Genomic DNA, 27,339 nt, shown 5'->3' with positions numbered 1-27,339 from the left:
CGATAGCAGCAGGTAGGCAGATTTCAAAATTCCCATTGAAATGAATGGATGGCCGGTGTCTGGCTGAGAGCTCTCTCATACAGTCGGGATCTCAATATACTGTAGATACCAACCTGGCTGAAGAAACAGGTGTATGTTGGTTTGTGCTTACATGGATTTGAGATGTAAAACTGAATCCATAATTTTGATTATTTGCTTTACAAATGTGTTGACCAAAAAAAAGAAAAAAGAAAATACAGAAGGTGCAATAATAAAAGTATATAGTTTATTCCTGCATTCTTAAAAAAAATACATAGGTTACAAAATAAAGCCAAATACAGCATACTTTATTATTATAGTGGCCTTTTTAATCATTCAACCCTAGTAGTAAAAGCAATTACATTAGGTTTATACTACTAGTTTGCCTGTTTACCTTACTCTCCACATGCAAGATGACCTAATAGTTGCATAAAACATAGTAAAAGCAAGAAGTAAAGGACACTGAGCCCTGAAAAGGATCTGAAAAGGCTGTGAAGTGAGCGACTTAATCTCTAGGCACTGCAGAAAGTAGGGCACTTTTAGCAAAAAGAAAAAAATCCTCTCCCCATAAACTCCCCAAAATCTGACATAGCTAATATGTTCTAGTCATACAGATTACAGCAAATTATAAAAGGAACAGAAGTTAAACATTTTCACAGCAAATAAAGGCACCGTGTACCCCCAAAAGTACATAAATGCAACAAAGATTTGGCATCAATTAACCTACTGAAGGTTGTGTCCCAGTAACAGGCACTTATTCAAAAAGACCATGCATAGCAAAAAAAGATTTTATGTTATACGTGGCATATTAGCAATATAATATCATAATCTTGTCATTATAACACAACAGGTATTTGGCATTAGGGGATATTCACCAAGTTCCTGTAGGACATGTTAAATAATGTAAAGGTCACTATGAATTTGATTAAAGTGTGAATATATATCACTAGTAAAACTGTCAACAACTATCATACGTGAACAGGAGAGGGATGTTGTAGTGAGAAAGTGATCCTCTGGGACTGCTCAATGGAAAACCAAATGCTTCTCAGCCTAGTGATTGGTTGTAACAAGTATTTGGTCTTAGAGAAGGTCAATAGAACAGTCTTACTAGAAACAAGGAATTCTTTATAAATGGTCTCACACAAAACATGGGCAACTGTTGACATTACGGGGGCAATTTACTAAAGGAAATTTGTAAAAAAAAATAAGCGTATTGGTATCCAGAAATACACTTATTTTTGACATTTACTATCCCGAAAATACGGCAATTCGTAGTCGTATTTATGTGCTATCATTACGAATAGCCGTATTTTCGTGATAGTAAATGTCAAAAATAAGTGTATTTCTGGATACAAATACACCTATTTTTTACAAATTTCCTTTAGTAAATTTCCCCTACCTGTCTGCTTGACTCTGCAGTAGCTAAAATTAGCTGTGCAGTATTATACATTACTTAGATATAATCCGACACTCCAAATTAGGGCTAGAATATACAACTCCATCTTAACCGCCCAAAAAGAAAGAGGACCTTTACAGTTTCAGCATTAGTAATGTCCATTGAGAGAAACCTTCTATACTGCTTTAAACATAGAAAGAGAAGTTCAAGAATGCCACATGCCAAAACAAGTCTATAAAAGTGGAAAGAGACATTATATTCTCCTAGTTGTAGCAGCACCTAATCCATGGTGTTAGCAATTTTTCTATGCGGTCTTCTGCTGTGGAGGATTCACAGGAGGCAATCCCAGCAATTTGAAATAAGAGACCAGCTGTTTAGGGACCTCGGCAAGCACAGCCTGAGTTAGTGCTTCTCGTGGGGCCTGAAAAGTACAGAAAACAGTATCCATAACATCAAGAACAAAACACGTATTAAACCAAATAAAGATCAAGGGGGTATCTAATGACCCTGGTAAAAAAAAAAAATGGTATTCTCACTAGTTTTCCCCAAAGTTTTGCAGTTTTGTTAATTGTGCTATCTTCATAAATTGTCCGAAAACATACAGGTTCAGTGAAAGCTGTGTTTTCACCAGCTGCAGCCCTGTTTTCCTGGAAAGCGGGGCTGCTTTTGGGGATTTAACGTCACTTGCATCAGGCAGGTGAAACAAACCCTGAAACAATAGAATATGGTCTCAAATGGCTAATCTAATCTGCCTATTTCATTTAATATTGGATTATTTTCTTGATAAAATGTTAAACTCCTAAAATTGGATACATTGACTAGGCCTAAGGTTGCTGGTGGCCTGGCTCTACCTCACTTTAGGTTTTACTACTACACAGCACAGCACATGTTAGGCTGTTATGCAGTTACATAGTAGGTAAGGCTGAATAAAGACTTGCGTCTAGTTCAATCTATGTTTAGAATAGTTTATCCCTTGTTGTATAGTATGTTCTGATATTTTAAAGACAGATTATATTTTAATTTGTACCCATGTATTTTTTAACCAATAAATGTTTGTCCAACCTTATTTTAAACGTATTTATTGAGTCAGCCGACACCACTTCTCCAGGAAGAGAGTTCCAAAGTTTGACTGCTCTGACCGTAAAGAAATATTTTCTTCTAGCTGAACAAAATCTTTTTTCTTTTAACCCCTTCCCGACATTTGACGTACATTTACGTCATGGCCGGGATGTACTTCCCGCCGCATGGCATAAATGTACGTCATGACTTTAAACTGTCACCGCGTCTATAGACGCGGTGCCAGAGGGACGATGGCTGCTGTCCCTGAAAGCAGACATCTTCCCTCGTAGCCCAGGGGGGGCAGCGATGCCCCCCCCCATCGGCGATCGCTGCGATTGGCTGTTCAAATGTGAACAGCCAATTGCAGCGTTTTCTGTGTTCTGTGTATAATTTTGTCTCTGCTGCCCCCTAGTGTCCAAAAAAATTAAAAGGAGGTTGAAATAATGATGGTAAACTAAAGTAGACATATGGTCTTTGTTAGTTATTAACTATTTTGAGTGGTATGATTATTTGTCTCAAGCAGAAAATTTAACATTTTGCAAATTGCAAAATGTTCAATTTTTTTACGACATTTTGGTACGACATTTTGGTATTTTTCACAAAAAAAAAACAGACTGTATCGACCAAAATTTACCACTAACTTAAAGTACAATGTGTCACGAGAAAACAATCTCAAAATCACTGGGATAAGTAAAAGCAATAAAAAGTTATCCCCACATAAAGTGATACATGTCAGATTTGAAAAAAAGGGCTCTGTCAGGAAGGCAAAAACAGGCTGCGGCGGTAAGGGGTTAATCTAAACTTGTGCCCTCGCATCTTAGATTCCTTTCTAGCATAAAAAAGGGTGTTTGACAGTTCCTTATATTGGCCCCTGATATATTTGTACATGTTGAGCATGTCCCCCCTTAAACGTCTCTTATCTAGTGTAAATAGTCCCAAATTGCTTAATCTCTCATTGTAGCTTAAATTCTCCATTCCCCTAATAAGCTTTGTTGCTCTTTGGATTTTTTCTAAATCTATAATGTCCTTTTTATAGTGTGGGGCCCAGAATTGTACTCAGTAGTCGAGGTGAGGTCTAACCAATGCTTTGTACAGTGGCATAATTACTTTTGAGTCCCTAGTTTACATGCCCCTTTTAATGCATGCTACAATTTTGTTGGCCTTTTTTGTTGCTATATTACATTGAGCACTACACCCCAGTTTGTTGTCTATTTTGAACTCCTAGATTCTTTTCGAGTACTGAATTACCCAACCCCTCCCCGCTTAGGTTATAACTAGCATACTGGTTATGTCTCCCAAAGTGCATAACCTTGCATTTATCCACATTGAACCTCATCTTCCACTTTTTAGCCCACTTATCTAGATTTGAAAGATCATTTTGAAGCGTGGTAACATCTTCTGATGATTTAATAACTCTGCTCAGTTTTGTATCGTCCGCAAAGATGGATACATTGCTGAGTAACACCATCCCAATATCGCTAAATAAAATGGGCCCTAAAACCGAACCCTGTGGCACTCCACTTAGTACTGGTATCATATTGGACACGGCACTGTTCACAACCACTCTCTGTTCTCTATTACACAACCAGTTACCTACCAATCTGCAGATATTTTCCCCTAGTCACAGGTCCTTCATTACCTCGTGTGGTACTGTATCAAAGGCTTTAGCAAAATCTAGGAAAATCACATCTACAGCATTTCCATTATCAAGGCTTTTGCTAACCTTCTCATAGAAACCTAGTAGATTAGTTTGGCATGAACAATTTTTCACGAACCCATGCTGGTTATTCCTGGATATTATCCCTTAAAAATTCTTCAAATAGTTTGCCCACTATTGATGTTAAACTAACAGGTCTGTAATTAGCGGGATCCTCCTTTTTTGAATATTAGCACTACCTCTGCTATTCAGCAGTCTTTTGGTACCTTACCTGATTATAGTGACTTATTAAAGATCTAATGTAGAGGGGTAGCTAGTACCTCCCTTAATTCCATTCGTACCCTTGGATGAATCCCATCTGGCCTCTGATTTATTTGTTTTGATTTTGCTGAGCCTCAATATTATTTCCTCGGGCATGAAATCAACATTGAGATCCAGCTTGTTCATCCCATTTGCGGTACATGTTCGTTCCACAGTCTGCTCTACCTTAGTAAACATTGATGAGAAGAATTAATTTAAAAGTTCTGCTTTTTCCTTATCCTCCGTAACATTTTTTCCACTGATATCAGTTAGTGGGCCTATGTTCGCCTTAATTATACGCTTAATATATATGTATTTGTGGGTTCAGGATGCCAGTGCAGATTACATGCTGCATTTATCAGTTATTGGGTCCCTGAATGTACTTCTCGCTGCCCCCCTATATTGTCTCAGATGTTAAATGTACGGCAGAGTGCTCAGGTCCTGGTTAGGTTTTCGGATATTGATCCGGAGACTTCCCTGCGGCACTCTACTCAATTGTCTGAATTGCGAACCATTGAAGGGAAACTATTACGGAACACAAAGGGAGTTGTTTGCTACTTGCAATTAAGGCATGCCATACAAGCACAGTTTAAAGACTCCCCTCCTGTCCTAACTCCATCCCCCATTAGGTTTTTTCAGCTACTCTCAGTGGACAGAAAGCAGTTTCCCTAACTTACTCCCTCCTGTTATTCAGACCCTCCTTACTACACTTAGAGAACAATGGGTGCTAAAGACAATTATGACTGAATTTCCGGTAGGGAAATGCCTTGCTATTTCCGGTGTTAGATTTTAACAAATACAATTATTTATTCTACACCGCATATACTCGACGCCGGTGTGACGGGCCAGGTTTGGGGCATGCTACTGTATTCCTCTGCTTGTCCCAAATGTTTGTCTGGGGTCTGGCATCTGTTATGGGACTGCCCACTTTGTTAGGGATTTTCGTATTCGGGTACATCTTTAGACTCCACAGGAATAGCTTCTATTTCATTGACACCTAAACTATGTGTCTTGAGAGGTGCTGATGAAGGTGCTTTCCTTCGGGGTGATTTGCTGTATGTTATAAATGTGCGCTCTGACCAAGGTCATTATTGCCCGCTCCATGATGGCTTCCATCGGCACTGAATTATCTACCTTACTGGATTTGATCAACTCCACTATTGATCATGAATGATATGTTTATATGAGTAGACACACCAATGTCAAATTTGAAAAAATTTGGTTGAAGTGGATGGAATCTACTTACTATGCACGAGTAGGCGGTGATTAGGAGTACAAACTACCTGTCCTCTTCAACCAGCGGCTTGCAAATTTAGGCAGCAATAGTTCCTTGGGTTACTATAAAATTGTTATGTAGCACATTTGACGTCAACATGTTTAGACAATCCAGCTAATTATAGCATTATTGTTATGGGGGGTTTTTGTAAGCGGAGGGAAGGAAAGAAAACTGTGGTGCCATGTATTTGTACGCGTGCAGATTTCTTCGCATTGTTCTTAATGATATGGTGGCATTTGTTTCTTAGATGTCCGTATTTCTTTTTCTTTGCTCACTATATATATTCTACTGATGTACTTACTTGTCTTAGCAATGTGATACCTGAGCAAGCTACTATTGATTTTGATATGTTACCATGTTTACAATATCTGTTTATATGTATTGTCAAAATATGCAATTTAATGACCATGCTGTACCACAATTATTTGTCAATAAAAATCTACTTTAGTCAAAAAAAATGTTAAGCTTCAAATTGTATTTTATTTCATAATACTATTCATGGATGTGATCCCTTTGTAAGCTAAAAAAAAGTTCCTTAAAGACTCCTTGATCTTTCTTGAATCGATCTGTGTTGTTCGATTTTCATGTACTTTAAATCTTTTATTCCATTTAAAACATGATATTGGAGTTCACCATGCCTGATCCCGGTCCAATATCATGTTTCTCCATAACTCAGCAATACACACAGCATGAAATCAAGTCGCTATCAAAAAGGAACCGGTTTTGTAAGTATTTTAGTTGAAATTTGCAGACTCATCATTTGAAATTATCTACCCTGGCAGACAATTCAATCATAGTATATGTACCCTCTACAATATGTTGACAGTCAACAAAATTGTGACAACAAAATCATTGTTTATAATTAAAGCATCAAAGAACCTCTAAAACTACTTAAAGATGACAGTTTATCTATGATGGAATGGGTCTATCATCTCTATATTATTAACCCCACAATTATAATCCAACTAGCCACTAAAATCATCTAATACCAAGACACCATGAAAGCAGAAGATGAACTCACATTCTGAAATTGTCGGAATGGCACAAACTGGACAATATCCCTGGCAGCAGCTTCCCCACTGGAGGCCTTCAGAACACCATTGTCCCCATCAAGAAATTCCATGGCCTTAAAATCTGCATTTCCCACTCCAATAATAATGATGGACATCGGAAGCTTTGAAGCTTGGACAATGGCATTCCTGGTGTCATTCAGATCTGTAATTTCTCCATCGGTGATTATTAAAAGCACAAAATATTGCTGGAAATATGAAGATAAAATTCGGAATTACAGAGACAGACTTAAAATAAATTCCGACCACCTTAAAAAAAAAAAAAAATTAGCTTTGATATCAATCTATTTTAGGAAATTTTCTTCCAGTGCTTATAGCACATATTGGCCAACAATAGTCCTGGGAACTGTGAATCATCTTCACTATGCTAGGATACATTGTGTGGAATTTTTTTCCATAGCCTGTAGGCTTTGGTTGGCTAGCTGAGAGTACTGCTGTAACCGTATTTTATGTACCATGTGCTTGTCCTAATTTGCATTTGTTCTGTAAAGGAGTATTTTCTTTTTTTGCATTAGGTCAACATTGACAAAAGGTCGGCATGCACTAGGTTGACATTGACAAAAGTTCAACATGGCAATGGACGACTAGGGGGGGGGGGTGTCTATTTTTCAACTTTTAACATCCACGTGGACTCAGATTGGGAATGGTAAAGTGTATTGAGCGCAATGGAGCAAGGCACCTGGCCATAATTGGGGCTCCACATGTTCAGGTGTCGACATTGGCACAAAAAAACCTGATAACCCATGTTGACCATTCCATGTATCCGTGTCTGTGTTGAGAAAGTTTCCAGTGGATTGAGGAAATGAAACGCGTTGATGTTATCAGATATTTGGCATTGGGTCTCACTCTACTGCTCACGCTGTCAGCACATCAGCTGCTCCAAACAACCTTTTATTCTGGCCTCCATCCACTGGTGACGCGAAGGGCCGGTGTCTCACTATCCCCCACTGCATGTGGTGAAGGACTGGTGGCTGGCGCCCGCTAAAGGTGCCCAACACGGAACAACTACTGATTACCTCCCACGGAGCAGACCATCTTCAAACAAAAAACAAGGACCCTAGGGTCACACACAAGGCTGGTGTATCTAGACAGATATTATTTGTGTATATTCCTTTAAAAATACTAAGACGTATGGAATAGTATTATTAAACTTATTCCCTTTGGATAAAACTGCAGCCTCCTGTCAGAGGAATTGTGTACCTCTGCCAGAAAATAGCGCAATGTGAAGCGTGATAGCTTACTAACAGTAAACTACCACAAGGTGGCGCTGTTTTACCACAAAGAACAATAGGACCATGTATTGGTGATATCACTTATTTAATAAAAAAGCATAATACAATTCATTACATTAATATAAAAAAAAAACCATACAAGACAAACCTATAACACATAAAACAAGCATATATTATGCAGAGTGAGGTAAATTCTATTAAATCATAGAATAGTGTTTGTTTTTAGATCAGAAGCATTTAGGCAATAATTACCAGTCCCTTTGGGTCTTTTTCCGCAAAACTCCTTTTGCAAGGCAAAACAGGAGATAGTTTTTTGTATGTCCACTTTCCCTATATCAGAGCAGTCTGAGGAAGCCGCTGAGCACTAAAAAGGCGGAGAAACGCGTCTTGGAGCCTGTCACAGCCCGGACCCGGCTATACTGCCAATTATTGCCAGTACGTCTACCCCAGACTTGGGGGAATCATCCTGCAGATATTATCAAGGAGGGGAACATCAATAGACTTATACCTGGAGCCGGTCCCCGAAAAGAGGACCCCCATACAGACTGCTCTGATATAGGGAAAGTGGACATACAAATAGCCTCTCTCCTGTTTTTCCTTACTAAAGGAGTTCTGCGTAAAAAGACCCAAAAGGGACTGGTAATTATTGTCTAAATGCCTCTGATCTAATAACGAACACTATTCTATGAAGCCTCATTAGAATAATAGAATTAACCTCGCTCTGCATAATATATGCTTGTTTTATGTGTTATATGTTGTTTGTCTTGTTTTTTTATATTAATGTAATGACTTGTATTATGCTTTTTTATTAAACAAGTGATATCACCAATACATGGCATCTTCAAACAAGTGGCGAACGCTGCCAACAGTGGGGTGAGATATAAACTACCACCAACTTCTCTACATCAGAGCCAATTTACTGGCGGGGGCCGCAAGTGATTAAAGGGAGAGGAAAGGAGCTCTAACCTATTGCTTCCTACTAACTATCTAATATACACTACTAATACGGCTTAACTATTTTATATGCGTGTTTGCTTACATGCTAAAAAGACTGCCGTTAACTGCATAAACCTCCCGCTTACTAGCTCAATGGTATGTGGATCTGTGTGACTCCTAATTGCTGACAGCTTGTGGACACTTATTACATCTATATGCAAGTATATATAACTACGTTATATATCTCGGCTAAGGAAACTTGAGATAGATAGATATAGATAGATATAGATAGATATAGATAGATATAGATAGATATAGATAGATATAGATAGATATAGATAGATATAGATAGATATAGATAGATATAGATAGATATAGATAGATAGATAGATATAGAGATATAGATATAGATAGATATATTATATAGAGATATATATAGATATATATATATATATATATATATATATATATATATATATATATATATATATATATATATATATATAGACCCAACTGCTAATTGCTGCTACTATATGTTTAAACTTATTTTATATATATATTTTTGTTATCGTTTACTTTGTGTCTTATATTTATGTGATTATGCTTTTTAGAATAAACTACATTTTAGAACATAAAATTTGATATCATATCTAAACAGTGTGTCCGGGTTCATTTTGTAACAACAGATATTTGAAGCTTAAATTTATACATTATAGCCAGCAGCGCAACGCTCACCATTGTGTTTTACATTGTCAATGCCGACCCAATGCATGTCTACCTATTTATATATAATTTCTTGTATAGTGCGGCATTTTCAGTTGCTCTTTACAATTGGAAACAATTGTAAAACCAACTGCGTAGTTATATGACCGATATAGAGGTAGGAGGGCCCTGCTCGCAATCTATAGGACCTATTGACTGTCGAACAAGACAGATACGCTCTATCCCAGGGCTGGGCAATTGTGGCCCTCCAGATGTTGAGGAACTACACATCCCAGCATGCCTTGCATCAGTTTCAGCATGGCCACATAGCAAAACTAATGCAAAGCATCCTGGGATGTGTAGTTCCTCAACATCTGGAGGGCCGCAATTGCCCAGCCCTGGTCTATCCTATAATCCACACTGGGCTTAGATGACTCCGATGATAAATAGACCTTTAAAGCAGGACTCCAAGGTACATGTAGACCAATGAACAAAAACGGAGAACACTTAACTTGATATATTTACAAGAAATTATTATTCGGCACATGGTGGAAGCACAGTCACAAGGAAAAGAGCACATTAGAACAAACTATATCTCTATGCCATATTCCTATTGCCTTTCCTGGTAATCTATGTAAGTGCTATTCTATGCATTTGTGGGGGGTTGGGATCATTTGGTCTATTGCATTATGGTCGAAAGTCATTAGGTCGAATCCATTAGGTCGACATGCTAAAAGGTCGACATGACTCTAGGTCGACATGGTAAAAGGTCGACATGATTCTAGGTCGAAAGGTCATTAGTTCGAAAGGTCATTAGTTCGACAAGGTCATTAGTTCGACATTGTCTATGTCGACATTCACAAGGTCGACATGGAGTTTTTCACTGTTTTTTTACCTGAATGTCAACACAGTCGACATGGACACAGTTTAAAGTGCACTGCATCCCCTCGCATCGCTCGCTGCGCTCGCCATGCGTCGGGCACGGTGCCTCGCTACGCTCGGCACACTATTTTATTCTCCCACCACGCCCTAGTGGATGGTAGGGCATGAAATACCGCCTGTCGGCACATGTTGGCTCAAAAAACAGTGAAAAACTCCATGTCGACCTTGTGAATGTCGACATAGACAATGTCGAACTAATGACCTTGTCGAACTAATGACCTGTCGAACTAATGACCTTTCGAACTAATGACCTTTCGAACTAATGACCTTTCGAACTAGAATCATGACGACCTTTTCCCATGTCGACCTAGAGTCATGTCGACCTTTTAGCATGTCGACCTAATGGATTCGACCTAATGACTGTCGACCATAATGCAGTAGACCAAATGACCGCATCCCATTTGTGGGGCCTTGCAAATGGATTGCTATTTACCTATTAGTTCGTTAACCGTGTTAAAATGGTAACTGCTTCTAACAACTGTTTTTTTAAATTACAATATACTATACTCACGGATGCGGATTTCTGCTGTGCAGAAGCTGCTGCAAATTTGGTCACATGGCTGATGATTGGAGAAAAGTTTGTTGGACCATAAAGGCGGACCTGTGGCAGAGCTTGGCGGTATGCATCCACAATGCCTTGTACTCCTGTAGTTATAATGTATTGCCATGAAAATGCACGTCACTGCCCACAGTCATTCCTAAATAGTGTGCACTTGCTTATGAACTAGGAAAACACGCAACATTATGGTCTTAACTGTTCAAGACCAAAATCTAAAAGGTTGCACAATTTTTGAAACTAGAAATATATACAATAATGTATTAGGAATATTTACTGTAGATTAGTAGTTTAACCAGGTTAATTCTAATACCCTAACATCAGGCGATACAAAGGTTTGAAACCACAGTTCAGCCCATGAAAGCAAACAGGTCATATCAGAAAATATGCAACATTATATTTGTAGATACAACTGCTGTATATAATGGAGACGGATACAGCTGCTTTGATGATTTTAGGAAAGAAACCACCACCCAGCCCCCAAAAGGGAAACGTGGGCAGAGCACTGTATTCCTCAAGATGCGCACAATAAGCACTATAAAATGTATTTCTGTGAAGCTTAAAAACTAACAAAGCACTGATTTCAGTACGGATTGGTGCTTTTGGCATCTTACCTGCACAGTAGGGATTGCTGGGGTTGAAGTTTAATGCAAATTCATGAGACACCTGAAAATGAAAAAAGTAAAGGTTTTGTTTCTTCCCTACAAACATTTTATAAAAGTAATGAAAAATGAAACTAATCTGGTGAATTGAACAATGCTGTAATTTAATATAATAACCAGCTTTGAAGGCAAAGACAATACTGACAATTTAACTAGGTCTACCAATGTGCTATGGAACACAGCAAGCAGTCAGGTATCAACTAGAGAAGTTCAGAAAAAAAATGAATGCAAAGGTTGTCCATCTAATTTAGTTAGTGCAGCCTTCTGAAATGATTCAGATGCATCACATTGTAATTAAGACTCCAACAATTGTGTATGAGGACACATCTGTACAGACGGCACATTATTTTCTTCACACAAGTGGTATGAACAGTCAGAGATGCAGAGGTCATGCGGTTACTTGCTGATACTGCCATCTTAGCTGCTACGAGTAATGAACACGCCAAGAGAGGTGCATGATTTGTCATGTATCACTAAAAGATACAAGACACCGTGGTCATTGCATGGGTTTTCAGTGCGATACCTAGACATTAACAAAGTGTTGTAAGTAGCAAAGTGAAAACAACAGTGAGAGCCCAATCCAGACCTGCTCCTTGGGCTGCGAGCGTTTGGAGCCCAGCGAGAAGGTAGCTGCCTGCTACGCCAAGCACACTCCCCTTACCCCTGTGTACAACTGCAAATGCACATGCAGCTGTGCACACAGGCGAAATCATTCACCATCTAATGATTTTTCCCCTTACTCGCAGCACTGAGTGAACCAGGACACACGTCTTCGAGCGGACGGCTCACACATGCGTACCATGCACATGCCCAGTCATCTGATAATCCCTCGGGCTGCGAATATACAGCCTGGCGAGTTGGTCTTAATGACCCCCTAAGTCTCCAAACATGTCAATCCTCTTACCTGCCAGTTTGGAGGGACTTGAGCACCAAAACCAAAGGCTGGGAACTGTTTGTCTCTGAAGAGAGAAGGTTACATAAATCAGTCAGCATGCACGATTCAAAAACAGAGTTCCTGATCAGAGGGCACATGTTAATTACTGTAGCTTTAAAATGAAAGTTTCCTCCAACAAACAGGGAAATCTCAGTGCAGTAGGTAGTTTATGTGGATGCCTGCATGTTTGGTTGCAATGGGATATTCATGTTTGGGGTAAAAAGCTGTTTCATAGTAAGTTAAAAAAAAAAAAAACAGATATGATTTTCATGCGCTAAAAATAAATCCTCATCAATTTATATTGGCTGTTTATGTCAGCTGCAGAGTTCTAATATGCTGGTAATTGCTCTTCTTGATAAATTCATTACAAAAGTACCAATTAAAATTTATACTAGGGTTTGAACGCAAACTTATATAAACCTCCAATGACACCAGGTTGACATGAATGATAAACACAGGTAATAAACGACAATTAACAAAAATACACAATTTGAATTTAAAACAATTTTAAGAGCTCTTATTAATACCACCATATAATGTCACAAATAGCAATAATATGAGAGGTGGATCATTCAGGTAATTTAATTCTCCTTCAATTTACTGTTTGCAAACAGGTACTACTAAGAAAATAAACTGCATGATCTGTCCCGCAATGTGAAGAATTACCAGGTCATTTATGGAGCATGTCACAACGGTGGTATGGTGCTTTTTTGCTTCGCTTAATTATCCTAAAAGGTAGATGAAGTTCAATGTAGCCAGCCCCTATTTTACCTCTCCACCACTGTGTGGAATCGATGGAATGCTGCTGATGCAGTCTACACTGTATGAAGTGGCTCTGACGGTGGGCAGCTCTGCTCAGCTGATCTGATCTGAGGATCTCCTGAATGGATGGCAATGAATGTCACCTCTCCTGGCGTGCTTTTCTGTTCAATTGAGATACCCTGGGACACCCTTGTTACTGTCCGTTGATTGGCTGTCCAGACTAAAATCACTTGCGATTTATCTCATGTAAAAAATGGCACATCATGTGCGAAGACCGGTGTGAGCCCTCCCGAGGGAACTCAAGGTAAATTGGGTCGACTTGCCCTTAACATAAATCAAACTATTGCATGGGGCCTTTGAGCTTACAACATATGAACTACAGATTGCTGTGGAAAAATATTTATCTGCATGATATACAGTAGCACATACATCAGAAAGAGATAAAAAAAAGTGACTTGCTAATCTGTTGTACAATTAGAATAGGTAAAGCTCATTGAAATAGAAAAAAGGTTAAACAATTTGTGCAAATAATTGTGTAAAACTTACAATTAACATAAGTCCGATTGGTACACCTTTATGATATGCTATTGTTCAAGGTGGAGACCATATATTTTATTTCTTGCTTAACGAATACAAAATCAGAACATTTTTAAACCTATTCAGAAATTTCTGGGCCATATACAATAAAGCAGTCTTACGTGTCATAGTCTTGGACCACGTTGCCCACACACCAGAGCGCAGTCAGGTACTCATTAACACCAGTTGGGCTTATGTAGTGTAGGGAGTCTGGAGACTTAGGATCTCCATTTGAACCTGTGAAATCTATGCCAACCTGCAATGAGTAGACATTTGTACAAACTTATTAGACTTCTGCACAATATGGTGTAAGGTCAAACTAAATGGAAGCTTTGAAAAATATACATCATATGCTAGCTAAAAAAGAAGTATAGAGAGCTTGGTGTTGACTGTTAAAAAAATGAATACATAAATAAAAATATATACTAATTATACACATACATATTATCATAAAACATGTGTGAATATGGAATGGAATGCGGCTAGTTATGCTGTCTGTCCACCAGAAGTTGTGATGTGGCGACTTCCGCCAACCGGATGAAGTGCATATGCACACTTCCGCCAAACACAACTTTGCTGATCGGTGCGGCGAGCTCTGCCGTCTGGAAGTTACGATGCGGCACTCTTCCACCAACCACGGCAATAGCCGCATTCACTATGAATGATCGGCTCTGTATTCCTGCCTTTCAATACGGCTAGTCCCATCTTCAGTTTATGACCCCTTCTGCCAACCGGAGTACTGATAGATATTTAAGCCAACCACAGCGACTGGGCCGAGATCCATCACCATGTTTGGCGAACATATACACATCATACCTGCAATTTAAGCATTTACTATTATCCAGGTAAATACTTTTATTTGAGAGACCTTTTTAAGGATATACTATAATGCCTGTTTGAGGCTGTCTTGAGTCACATGACGAGATCCATGTGGCCTTCATATTTGATATTTTAGATCCTTATTTATGAAAAAATTAAATGTATCTATTTTGTTTTCCTCCGTGCATAGAATGCTCATATTATTCTTTATATGTTTTGTTCATTGTATTGAGTGTTTATATGTGTGATACCAATTATCTACATCTGGGATCAATCCCCTAATTAAAAACCAGGGTATATCAAGAGCTGCCCTGTACAGACCATTCACTCCAGTTTCTGAGGTTGATGAGAATTGTGAACACGTTGAAACGCATTGAGCCCCCCTTTTTTGCAACACCTATGCACCTTTGGAATTGCCAGACCATGCCCTCTTGCCATTTCCTGACCAGTTTTTGTTTTTAAGAGGACCACCCTATCTCAGTTATTCTTGCAGTTGCCAAACCAGGTACACATCTATCATCAATGACTGCCTACTTATCCTGCTTACACCTCTGAGTAAATACGGATATCCTTCACTGGGCATTATTCCAGGACATTTTGAACATTTTGAACATCCCATCCTTTATTATAAGGAAGTTCTACCAACTTTCTCCCTCCAATATTCTCTGGTCTGGTAACTATTTGCAAAACTTTATTAAAAGGTGCATTGAACTGCTACATTTTTAGTCACCATGGCAGGTATTCAATACTTTAATTCCACTTGTGCAGTGAATCCTGTTTTGGATTCGCTGCACAATTGCCGGGTTCCGGAGGGCTGCAGCATTGCTGCCCCTGGCGGCGAATTTTAACCCCCCGACGAATGCCGCAGAGAGCCGGAGGACGGCTGCAGGCAGGGAGATGGAAGCCGCCCTGCCTGCGCCGGACACTTTGGAGGTGAAGGAGGGCTGTCGGGGACACAGGGAGAGCCCCTCAGAGCTGGCAGGGGGCTGTGTTAGGGAGCCGCTACACACTGGTCCCGATCGTTTAATGTAATGATCGGGACCAGAGTGCAGTGAATATTAATGAGCGGCTCCCGGCTCGGCCCCCTGCTGGTGAATGTGTAAAAAAAATAATTTTTTTTTTAAATATATTCATGTGCTGCAAGCACATGAATAAAAATAGCATGCCCCTTCACAGAAAAAAAATGGATTTTTTGACACCAAAGTAAAAATAAAAAACGCTTTATTTTCAAAGATCACATTCCAGTTCACCTAAAAAAGATGACGAATGTAAAATGGAGAATCCTGGCGAAAATCACTGGAGAAAGCAGTTCTCCACTTCAGCATTGAATAAACTCTTGGTGAATTCCACTGAAAACCCCATTGAAAACCACCGGCGAATCGCGGTGAATCACAAACGGGGAATCGTCAGACATTCGCTCTTCATTTACAGCAAATTGTGTCCATTGAATAGGGCGAATTGTTTTTTCTGTGATAAAATTCACCAGGAAACAGGCGAATTGCCAGAGTCGCTGAAAAAAATGGGGAATCAGAGGCATTGAATACTGGCCCATATTGGAGCAATACAGTAGGTTAGTCACTCTCCCTAATGAGAATTCTCATTCTTTTTAGATCCCATGTTCACACGTGTTTTATGATATTTAGGTGTATAATGTACATTTATTTTGAATAATAAATGAGCATATATTTTTATTTACGTATTAGTTAATTTTTAAACAGTTAAACCCAAGTGGTCTAAACTTTTTTTCTCTGTTTATATATAAGATTTGGAGTTTTACTCCCTCCCTCATACAGCAGCTATAGCTGCAACTGTGGTTCTACCATTTATCATATGCTAGCTAAACAATTTTGGAGGACCCGCTGCATAGATACTGTTTAAAAAAAAAAAAAGAACATTTATAGTGTTTTAGGCTGAATACATAAGTAACCTTTTGAGTGCCAAGCAAACTACCCCTGGCTTGCGCAGCGAGTGTATGAGCAGTCAGCATATTGCCTGTACACACAGCCATCGCCTGTGCTACACATTTGACCCAATTTGTCTGAACGAACAGCGTTCACCGACTGGTTGCTGGTAACTGGAATATTGACCATTAAACTAAGCAGCTAATATTACTGGCCATTATGTACCCAGCATTACTCTGTATATAATTAGAATGGTTTAATAGCACCAATTGTACTATGCAGCAGTGTACAGAGAACAGTTGTCTTCATGCAACTTATAGTGGGTTATTCAATGTTTGGCATGCTCCCGCAGCCATCTCCCGACGGGGGAGATGGCTGCGGGGCCCTATTCAATGCGGTCTTCGCCGACAGCATTGAACAGGGGTTCTCGGCAGAACGAGCCCGACATCACAAGCTGTCGGGATCGTTCTGCCGAGAAAAGCCGGATAGGCGAGCTCCCAGACGGAGCTAGTCTATTTCCGCCCTCAACTTGAGGCCATGCCCCTTTCTCGCCGCCCGGGACACTGAATCCCGACCGCCGAGCTCAAGTTGAGCAAAACGAGAACGGGACAATGGCACGGCTGTCGAGCTTGCTTGACAGCCATACCCCTGACATTGAATACCCCCCCATAGTCTAAATTCATATGAATGGGTATGGGTCATAGGGTCGACCACTAAAGGTCAACATGCATCAAGGTAGACACACCTGAAGGTCGACATGGACTTGGGTCAACAGGTCATTAGCTCGAAACATGCATTAGGTCGACACGAGCTAGGGCGGCATGGGGTTTTTCACATTTTATCTTCAATGTCGAAAGTCAACATGGACATTAAAATAGTGCACCATGTCCCCTCGAACACTCATTACAACTCTCTGACTGCATGGTCACTTACAGTGAAGTTAATCTGGCAGCCCCCCATGACGTAGTCCAGGAAAGAATACTCCACATCTATCTGGAACAACAAAAAAGAAAAAAATATTAATTAGGTGCACATGGTTGCATTTCTAAAAAAAAAAAAAAAAAAAATGTTTAAAACAATTTTATGGGAGAAGACCAAGTAGAAGTACAGATAGAAAAATTGAGTACAGGGCACAGGATGCATTAAATATCAACAGGTCACACAGTTTTGATGTAAGCAAAGTTATAACAAATATATAGGTACATTGGTAATAAAGCTAGCTTGTAAATATCATGCAACTATACTAAACAATAAAGTCAACTAAATAAAGGGGATAATGGGGAAGAGACGGCCAAGAAGGGGAAAAAAAAACAAAAAAAAAAAAACAGTGATTCAACAGAGTGCACTACAGGTTGAGTCCCTTATACAAATGCTCGGTACCAGAAGCATTTTGCGTAACAGCTTATTCTGTGTTTTGGAATATTTTATATTTTAATGAGGTATCTTGCATTTGTGTTGTATAAACACATCAAACACATGAACTGCACACAAATATTTTAATTGTGCATGAAACAAGGATTTAAAACATGAAACTAAGTTTGTGTCCTATCTCAGGCACGGGATTTGAATGCCAAGCAATCATTTTCTTGCACATATTTAGTGCCAGTTACAGATAATATAATTTGGGTAAGGGATACTCAACCTGTTGTAGGTAGAGCTTGAAATTGGAACCATGGAGATTGTGTAGTATTTATCAACAGATTTATTTGTATTCACATGACTTATACTAGGGAGTACAAAAAAAAAGGTAGAATTATACTCACCGATAATTCCTTTTCTTCCTAGAGATCCCATGGCAGCCAAGACCTTGGGATTTCATCCCTCTCCCTTCAGATAGACAGGCTGTTTTTTTTTCTAGGACCTCCCCCTTCCTGCATAAATGGGTGCACCTCCCCTCTCTCCTTGTCTTTTTGAGTGTCTCCTTAGCTCTTGGTCCTGGAAAAAACACACAAGGGGAGGGCAAACTAATGGCTGCCATGGGATCTCTAGGAAGAAAAGGAATTATCGGTGAGTATAATTCTACCTTTCTTCTACGATCCCCATGGCAGCCAAGACCTTGGGATAATACCAAAGCAGAAAAAAGGGGGGGGGACACATAAGTGCTGAATAATAATTTTTTATTCGTTCATGGTGCTATGGAGAACCTTTTCCCCAAAGTTTGATCGTGACACATTCAGTGCGTAATGCCTGGAAAACGTGTGTATCGACTTCCAGGTTGCTGCATTGCAGATATCCTTCACCGACGCCTGTGCCTTCCTTGCCCATGAGGTCGCCATGGCCCGAGTAGAGTGTGCCTTTATGATACCTGGAACTTCTTGTCCTTCTTGTTTGTAGACAAACGAAATGAGCTCGCGGATCCACCTCGACATGGTCTGCTTTGAGGGGGACATCCCCTTCTTTGCCCCGTCTGTGATTATGAATAAGTTCTTTGATTTTCTTATCTCCTTGACTCGATCCATGTAGATCGTGATACTTCTCACTAAGTCAAGGGTATGCCATTCTTCTTCTATTTCTCCCTTTGGTTCAGGGTAGAAAGCTGGAAGAGTTATCTCCTGGTTGAGATGGAAGGTACTTACTACCTTAGGTAGGAAATCGGGATGTGTGCGTAACACCACTCTGTCCGGAAATATTCTTAAGTAAGGCTCTTCAGTGTAAAGAGCTTGTAGCTCACTGATCCTTCTAGCGGAAGTGACCGCCACTAGGAACAATATTTTCCAGTTCATATACTTCATATGTACTTCTTGTAAGGGCTCAAATGGGTCTTTTGTCAAAGCTTTCAATATCATATTGAGGTCCCAGGGAACTACTAACGACCTTACTGCCGGGCGTAGTCTCTGGACTGCATTGCAGAACTTTTTTATCAGGTCCTCTTCAGCCAGTTTTTTATTGAGTAGGACGCTGAGAGCTGAAATTTGAACTTTCAATGTGGATGTCGCTAAACCTGCATCGAAGCCTAAGTACAGAAACTGCAGAACCTGGGCTGTGGATGACTGTTCTATGTCAATAGCCGACCCTTTCCAACGAATAAAGGCTTGCCAAACTCGGTAATATGCCAACGATGAGACTTCTTTCCTGGCCTTTAATAGTAGACTGACCACCTGGTCCGACAGTCCTCTGCTTTTTAGTAGCCCCCTCTCAATTTCCATGCCTTCAGAGATAATTTTTCTGGATTTTGAAACATAACTGGACCTTGGTGCAGTAGGTTCGGTATGCTTGGCAGAGTCAGGGGTTCCTGAATGGCTAACTTCAGGACTGTGGAGAACCATGACCTTCTCGGCCAAAATGGCAGGATCACAATGACTGTTACCTGATCCTCTATAATCTTTTTCAGCACCCTGTGAATCAGTGGGAAGGGGGGAAAGACATACCCCAGGCGAAAGTTCCAAGGAACTGAGAGAGCGTCTACTGCAGATGTCTGCTGATGATAATATCTGGAATAGAATATCTCTACCTTTTTGTTGGAGCTCGATGCCATTAGATCTATGTCTGGCTTCCCCAATTTTGCAGTTATGTGTTGGAATACCTTTGCGTCCAACTCCCATTCTCCTGGTGATATTGTGCTTCTGCTCCGGAAATCTGCCAACATGTTGTCTTTCCCTGGAACGAAGACTGCGGTCAGTGAGAGAACATTTTCTTCTGCCCACTTCATTATCTTTGAGATGACTGACATGAGGTCCCTGCTTCTTGTCCCGCCTTGGTGATTTAAATGTGAGACCACTGTGAGGTTGTCTGAGAAAACCCTCAAATGTTTTCCTTGAATTTCCCGGTAGAAGTGCATTATCGTTCTCCAAACCGCTTCCGTCTCTCTCCAGTTGGAAGATTTGAGACTCTCTGCCCTTGTCCATATCCCTTGGGTTGTTTGATGCTCCATGTGAGCACCCCAGCCCGACGAACTGGCATCGGTTGTAACCACTAGGAATTGAGGAAGGGAAAGAGACACCGCTCTCCTCTCCATTTCTGCTTCTGTCCACCACCTGAGCGACTCTTACTTTCAGTGACAGTTTTATATTTGTTTCTAGATCTGTTCTTGCTTTGATATACGGAAGAATGGCCCATTGGAGGGTTCTGAGCCTCCAGTGAGTCCAAGGCACTGTCCCTATGGAAGACATCATCATACCCAGCATTTTTAGACATGTTCTTAGCGGTACATGACTTGATTGTATCAGCTCTTTGGCATTCTGTCTTATCCTTTGACATCTCTCTTCTGACAGTTTGACTTCGAATTTTCTGGAGTCTATTATCAGCCCTAAGAATTGAATGGATCTCGATGGCTGCATCTGGCTCTTTTGGAAGTTTATTATCCAACCGTGCTCTTCTAGTGATGTAATCACTATTGCTAGATCTTCCTTGATCTTTCTTTCCGATGATGCCGCGATTAGTAGATCGTCCAGGTACGGCCAAATACGAATATTCTTCATTCTCAGGGCTGCTATCAAAGTGATCAGGACTTTCGTGAAGACTCGAGGCGACGTTGCCAGTCCAAAAGGAAGGCATGTGAACTGGAAATGTTGTTTCATTACACAGAATCTTAGAAACCTCCTGTCTTGATGTCTGACTGGGATGTGGTAATATGCATCTTTTAAGTCCAGTGAGACCATAAAGTCTTCCATCTCGACCCCTGCTAGTATCGATTTCTGCGTCTCCATCCTGAATTTTTTTACATTCACGTAAGAGTTCAATTTCTTTAGGTCCAGGATGGTACGATATCCTCCTGTACCCTTTTTTACCAGAAAGAGATTCGAGTAGAAGCCTTTCTTCTCCTGCTGTTCTTCTACTGGTTCTATAGCTTTGATGCGTAACAGTTGGGATATAATTTTCCTTAATTCTTTCTTTTCTAATTGATCTTTTGGTTCTCTTGATATCCAAAAACGATCCTTTTTTGGAGTATGTAGGAATTCTATCGCGTATCCATTTTGCAGAATCTTCAGTACCCATCTGTCCTGAATGGTATTTTCCCAAATCCTCGAGAACTGGAACAGACGAGCTCCTACCCAGGGACCACTGTGATTGTCATTGCCTGGGCCCTCTCCTGAAGTTCTGCCGAAAGGACTGCTTGGAAGACTGAAAGGATCCTCTTTGACTATATGGTCTTCCTGGTCTGTAGCCTCTTGCTGCTCTATATTGAAGCTTTGCTGGATTCTGGAACTGAAATTTATTTCTTTTCTCCTGAGGCAATCTGAGAGATTTCCCGCCTGTGATCCTATGTATTAACGCATCTAGTTTTGAACCAAATAGCTGTGATCCCTCGAAAGGAAGAGAGACTAATCTATTTTTTGAGTGTGCATCTGCTGACCATGATCTTAGCCATAATGCTCTTCTTGCTGACACACCTGCCGCCATTGATCTTGCCGCGAACGAAACTGTATCCAGTGATGCCTCACAAATGAAATCTATGGCTTTTTGCATCATTTCTAGATTCTTAAGTAAGTACTGCTTGGAGATCTTGTCTTCAATATCACTATGTAGCGACGCACCCCACAATCTCAAAGCTCTGGCTACTGAGGCCACCGATACTCCTGCTTTTAGCGACACAGCCGCCGAAAAATGTAGTTTTCGGAAGGAACCCTCCATTCTTCTGTCCATGGGGTCCTTGAATGAGGCCCCGTCTTCCAGCGGGATTGTTGTTCTTGAGGTTAGTTCGGCCACTGCCGCGTCCACCTTTGGCAGCTCACACCACTTTAGAAAAATGTCGTCCTTTACTGGGTACATACGGTCAACTCTAGATAATTTACCTTGCCTTTTCTCAATATTGGACCACTCCTTAGATATCAGGTCTTTCCTTACTTTGTGGACCGGAAAGTTACGGCCTTTTTTAGATCTGTCTTCGAATAAGATATCTTCTCCTTCTACTGGTGTGACTGACTCTTTAATATTCATGGTCTTATATATGGCTTTAAGTATACTTTCCACATTATCAAAATTAAAGACTCTTGTCTCCTCTTTAATTTCTCCTTCCTCTGCAGATGTATTCTCAATTTCTTCTAATAACTCTTCTGATGAGGCTCCTTCGTCACTGAACCCTGCTTGGTCCCTTGACCTTTTACTGCCCTGGGAATCTATAAACTCTTCTTTTGAGACAAAAGATCTTTTCATCCAATCCATTAAGTCTTGTAATATTTTGGGTTGGTCAGACACAGGTTTAGGTTTAATTTCACATATTTGACACAGATTCTTTCCTTCAGTTGAAGAAAATATTACATCACAGGCCATGCAGGTCATATTCAGGTGCTTCTTTTTTGCAACTTTCTTTTTTGGGATAGTAGCTGATTCTTTAACAGGCACACTATAAAAACAAAAAATATTCTATCACTGCCTTTTGAAAACAAACACACTGGCCTGCTTTTGTCCAAAACCATACTAGAGCTTACCTCACAGGGGCACTATCAGGCCTAGGGGGGGAAGGCGTATCCATGTTCTAAATCTGCAGCAGTACACCTGCATGATTTTAATATATATATTAATACGTATCAATCCATTCCTGAGCGAATACAATCATATTCTATTTCCATATCATTTATGAAGTAACCAGCTTCAATACCTTATCCTCCAGACAACGATAGCTTGCAGGCACGCACTCAGCTTCCTCTCAGCAGCAGCAGAATAGATCTGTAACAGCGCCATCTTCACTTGCTGCACCCAGAATATATATCCCTTTTACAGCTGTAAGCACTTGCTTGTCATTAGCTATTGCCGCCCAGCGCGCTACCACAGTGTATTCTGGTAGCTGTAGTTTACACTAGGACGTTCGCGCTTGTTTGCGCATTGCATTGTGGGCACTGTAGTCCTCTGCCAGGGAGTTTCTGTGCTCCGGCGGCCATCTTGCGGAATCCACCGCATGGGATTATGGGACCTGTAGTTTTCCGGCGTCCGCCGCTGGCGTCCCGGAAGTCTGTGTACTGGACACAGAACTTCTTTCTCCCCGCTCACGCATGCTGTAATCAGCCTCCTCTTGCGTGCGGCCAGCATGGAGCTCCCTCCGAAGGCTTCCATTTACCTCTGGGATCCTGGCTCCAATTACCTGAACAGACTCCGTTTTGTAGGCACACTTTCAGGTCAGTTTATGGGCAGGAACCTTGTCAGGTCACACTCACATGTCGCTCACTTCCCCCAGAGTGAACCCTGTGTTTGAGGCAAGCTCCTAGAAAAATAAAACAACCTACTCTGCCTAGTCTAACTGTACAACTAGGAGACAGGAAAAAAAGACAAGGAGAGAGGGGAGGTGCACCCATTTATGCAGGAAGGGGGAGGTCCTAGAAAAAAAACAGCCTGTCTATCTGAAGGGAGAGGGATGAAATCCCAAGGTCTTGGCTGCCATGGGGATCGTAGAAGAAAACACCTTTATTCAAACAAGAACCTCGGCATGCGACCAAAATGTTCCTTTAACTTACACTAATGGTGTATCAAATAAGAAATACGCTGGCTTCTAGGGAATAGATATTCAGCATTATTTATATGGGATACTAGGTCGACAAAGGGAAGGTCGACATGGGCTTAGGTCAACAGATCATTAGGTCGACAGGGGCTAGGTCAACAGTGAAAAGGCTGACATCGGGTTTTTTGTGGCGGGGGTTTTAGCAGACATGCGCCGACCTGACAGTATTTCATGCCCCACTATCCACTAGGGCGTGGTGGGAGAATAAAAGTGTGCCGAGAGCAGCGAGGCACCGTGCTCTAAGCATGGCAAGTGCAGTGAGAAATGCGAGGGGATGCGATTAACTTTTTTAGTGTCCCTATAGACACTCAAACATGAAAAACCCTATGTCTACCTTTTTGACTGTTGACCTAGCCCATGGAGAACTAATGCATGTGTCAACCTCAGCCCAAGTCAACCTTCAGGTGTGTAGACCTTGATGCATGTCGACCTTTAGTGGTCGATCTAATGCATGTTGACATTAGTGCTGTTGACCCTATGACTCATACATATAAATATCTGTTATAAATAGTGTTAGGTCTGGTTTCATGTGCCAATAGCTAATTAAATTTACACATTAAATTTACACCTGAAAAGTTAAGATTTCACTATGCCTGAACTGAACCAAAACACAGGGCACACTACAAAAATACATACAACATATTACATACTCCCACATTATATGAAGCAAAGTATTTACACAGAAGCAGAAATATCCCCTTACTTTACATGACTTGATACGAATGACACCAGAGTTCTTGTAACCCTTCTTCTTCTGCTTCTTCTGAGGATTAATGCACTCAAATTCCACCTATACAAAACATGGATTTTAAGAGTTCAATAGAGTATTCAAGTAGTGTCATTTGGCCAAGGCACACCAAAAATCTCATTGGGTGGGCAAAGCTTTGTTCAGATCCATAACCATCATCCATAGAGTTAATAGTAGTAGAATTACGCATGCATATTTGAAGAATTAAGTATTTAGATTAAGGTGTCAATCCATTTAGGTGCAAGTTGGGTCCTGTGTGCGATTCCAGTGGTGAACTTGCACTGTAAATGACATTTACAATACAACTGCAACTCTCAATGACATTCTAGATTAAGGGGTGTATTCCATGCTTTCTGTGACAGCGAGCAGGGTTAGTATTCAACTGACCCCCTGCCACACGCCGTGTGTGCGGCCCTTAAAAAAGCAAGGCTTGCAGCTAAATGCAGCGGGCTCCCTGCATTAGATGCGAGCCTCACTGTCTGCGGGAATCATCGCTGTCAGAAGACAGCCCTGCCGCGTTTAATAGGATGAGCGGCTGGCGCAGGGGTTAAAAAGTGAGGAACGCTTGTTTGCTGAAATCCCCACCGGTTAACCCCCTCTCCGGCCGCATTGAATACACCCCTAAATGTGTGGGGTTTTTTGTGCACAACCCCCTCTGAGCAGGTGAAAATCTTTATTTTATGGTACAAGTGTTGGTACACAATGGTGAACCCTTGATACTTTCCACCTAACGAATAATCATGCACCTGGAGGGGTTTAAAGAGAATGAATTGGTCAATGAAGATCATGAATTTCTCTAAAAATCTGAAAAATGGGCTAACTGATATGGAATCAGTACCTGGAGATGTTTGGAAAAGGGGTTTCTCCAGATTAGAGGCAAAAAGTGTTTATCCCAACATTTTACAAACTTGAATAAAAGCATTTGCTTGCCAACATGTGTCAACCATTAACAAGTGCAAAAAAACATCCATTTGACACCTTTTGAAAACCACAAGTGCTTTGTTTATGGTTATTGCTTTTGTGGGGCGCAATTTGGTTTCCCTGCTACTTCAAGCACTTCTCCAAGTTGGCATTTTGTAGCAAAGTTGCGCAATTTTCAGTGACTATCACAAATTGGCATTTCTAATTGGATCCTGTATTTTTCTGGTGTGTGCATTCATGCAATATATAGTATGCCAGTTTCATGAAAATAACTCACACCTAATTGTATTGACCCCTTACCAGGTAACATTTTTTTTACCACACTCTTTTAATCAGTATGTAGACAAAAGGGTATCATTTTTGGAAGTCTTGAGTAAAAACAATAAAGAGCTCACCGGAGAACCTCCTCCTGCTTTCTGCAGCTGAGACATGTTAGTCTCAAAAATGCCTATCAAGTCATGAGAGCCATCACTATCATAATCAGTACAGTGTACCTAGAGGAAGAGAGGCACGCAGTGAGAAAAGGTTATAGGGCTCACCGCTTGCTCCTGAGCTCCCAGTAGCTTGGATGTGATGCACTCGAATTCTCCTATGAGATCGGAGCTGGAGTTGTCATCATGATCGCTAACAGAGATCTGACATTAAAAGCAGACAAGTGAGCCTAGACATGCATCATTTGTTCTATTTTTACCCTACGAAATGTTTTTACATATACATTGTATAATATTATATACACACACACATATATATATACATACATACATACACACACACACACACATTATATATATATACACATACATACATACATACATACATACATACACCCACACACACTATAAATATACATACACACTGATCATACTACTGCTGCTGCTGTTAGTTTAAACATTATCTAGTACCCATGTCATGCTACAGATTTTAAATGTCACTCCATGCTGGACACATATACACAATTTTTATTTCCTTCCCATCTTCTTCACTTCGCCTCCCCTGCCTGCATATTACTTCCTCACACTCCTAGCTCCAAGACTATTCACATGCTGCTCCCTTTCTCTGGAATGCTCTACCTCTCCCTATAAGACTCTCCAGCTCTCTACAAAACTTCAAAATGGGCTCTCAAGACCTACTCTATACAAACATATATACACACACACACGGCAAAAAAGTTACAGGATAATGTGAGAAAGTGGAAAGGTGAGTGGTTAGGGTGTAAAAGGACGACTGCAACTAAATAGCTTTGACCTGCACACAATTAAAATGCAAGTAGTGAGATATTTTTTAATATAGATTAAAAAAAATTCAGGTGCTTAATCGGACTGCAAAGCTAGAGTTATAACTGTGAGGGCAACTATTATATAAAGTACACAGTTGTCAGTAATCCCAATGAAATATAAAATTGAGATGGAAGGACAACAACACCCCCCACCACCACCCACT

The 27,339-nt window shown here is 40.5% G+C and overlaps 1 protein-coding gene across 4 annotated transcripts in view; it reads right to left on the bottom strand.

The window, feature by feature from the left end:
* Positions 1–243: 243 nt before the first annotated feature.
* CPNE1 (copine 1) overlaps positions 244–27,339 on the bottom strand; it is a 130,543-nt gene continuing 103,447 nt past the window's right edge. For 3 of the 4 annotated variants that reach the window (XM_083147631.1, XM_083147630.1, XM_083147632.1), the window contains 9 exons: positions 26,295–26,393; positions 24,934–25,020; positions 17,732–17,791; positions 14,201–14,334; positions 12,711–12,765; positions 11,759–11,810; positions 11,100–11,233; positions 6,728–6,964; positions 244–1,835 (listed from right to left, as the gene is read on the bottom strand). In XM_083147631.1, the coding sequence (XP_083003757.1) occupies positions 1,719–1,835; positions 6,728–6,964; positions 11,100–11,233; positions 11,759–11,810; positions 12,711–12,765; positions 14,201–14,334; positions 17,732–17,791; positions 24,934–25,020; positions 26,295–26,393 (975 nt within the window). In that variant the 3' untranslated portion in view covers positions 244–1,718. Of the gene's footprint in view, positions 1,836–6,727; positions 6,965–11,099; positions 11,234–11,758; positions 11,811–12,710; positions 12,766–14,200; positions 14,335–17,731; positions 17,792–24,933; positions 25,021–26,294; positions 26,394–26,438; positions 26,535–27,339 lie in introns of all 4 variants that reach the window. The other variant, XM_083147633.1, reaches the window with a different exon arrangement.

This window comes from Crinia signifera, chromosome 6 (assembly GCF_055691185.1).
Source record: "Crinia signifera chromosome 6, ASM5569118v1, whole genome shotgun sequence".
Classification (NCBI taxonomy): domain Eukaryota; kingdom Metazoa; phylum Chordata; class Amphibia; order Anura; family Myobatrachidae; genus Crinia; species Crinia signifera.
The sequence above is the reverse complement of the archived record's forward strand: the minus strand, read 5'-3'. Positions and strand labels throughout refer to the sequence as shown.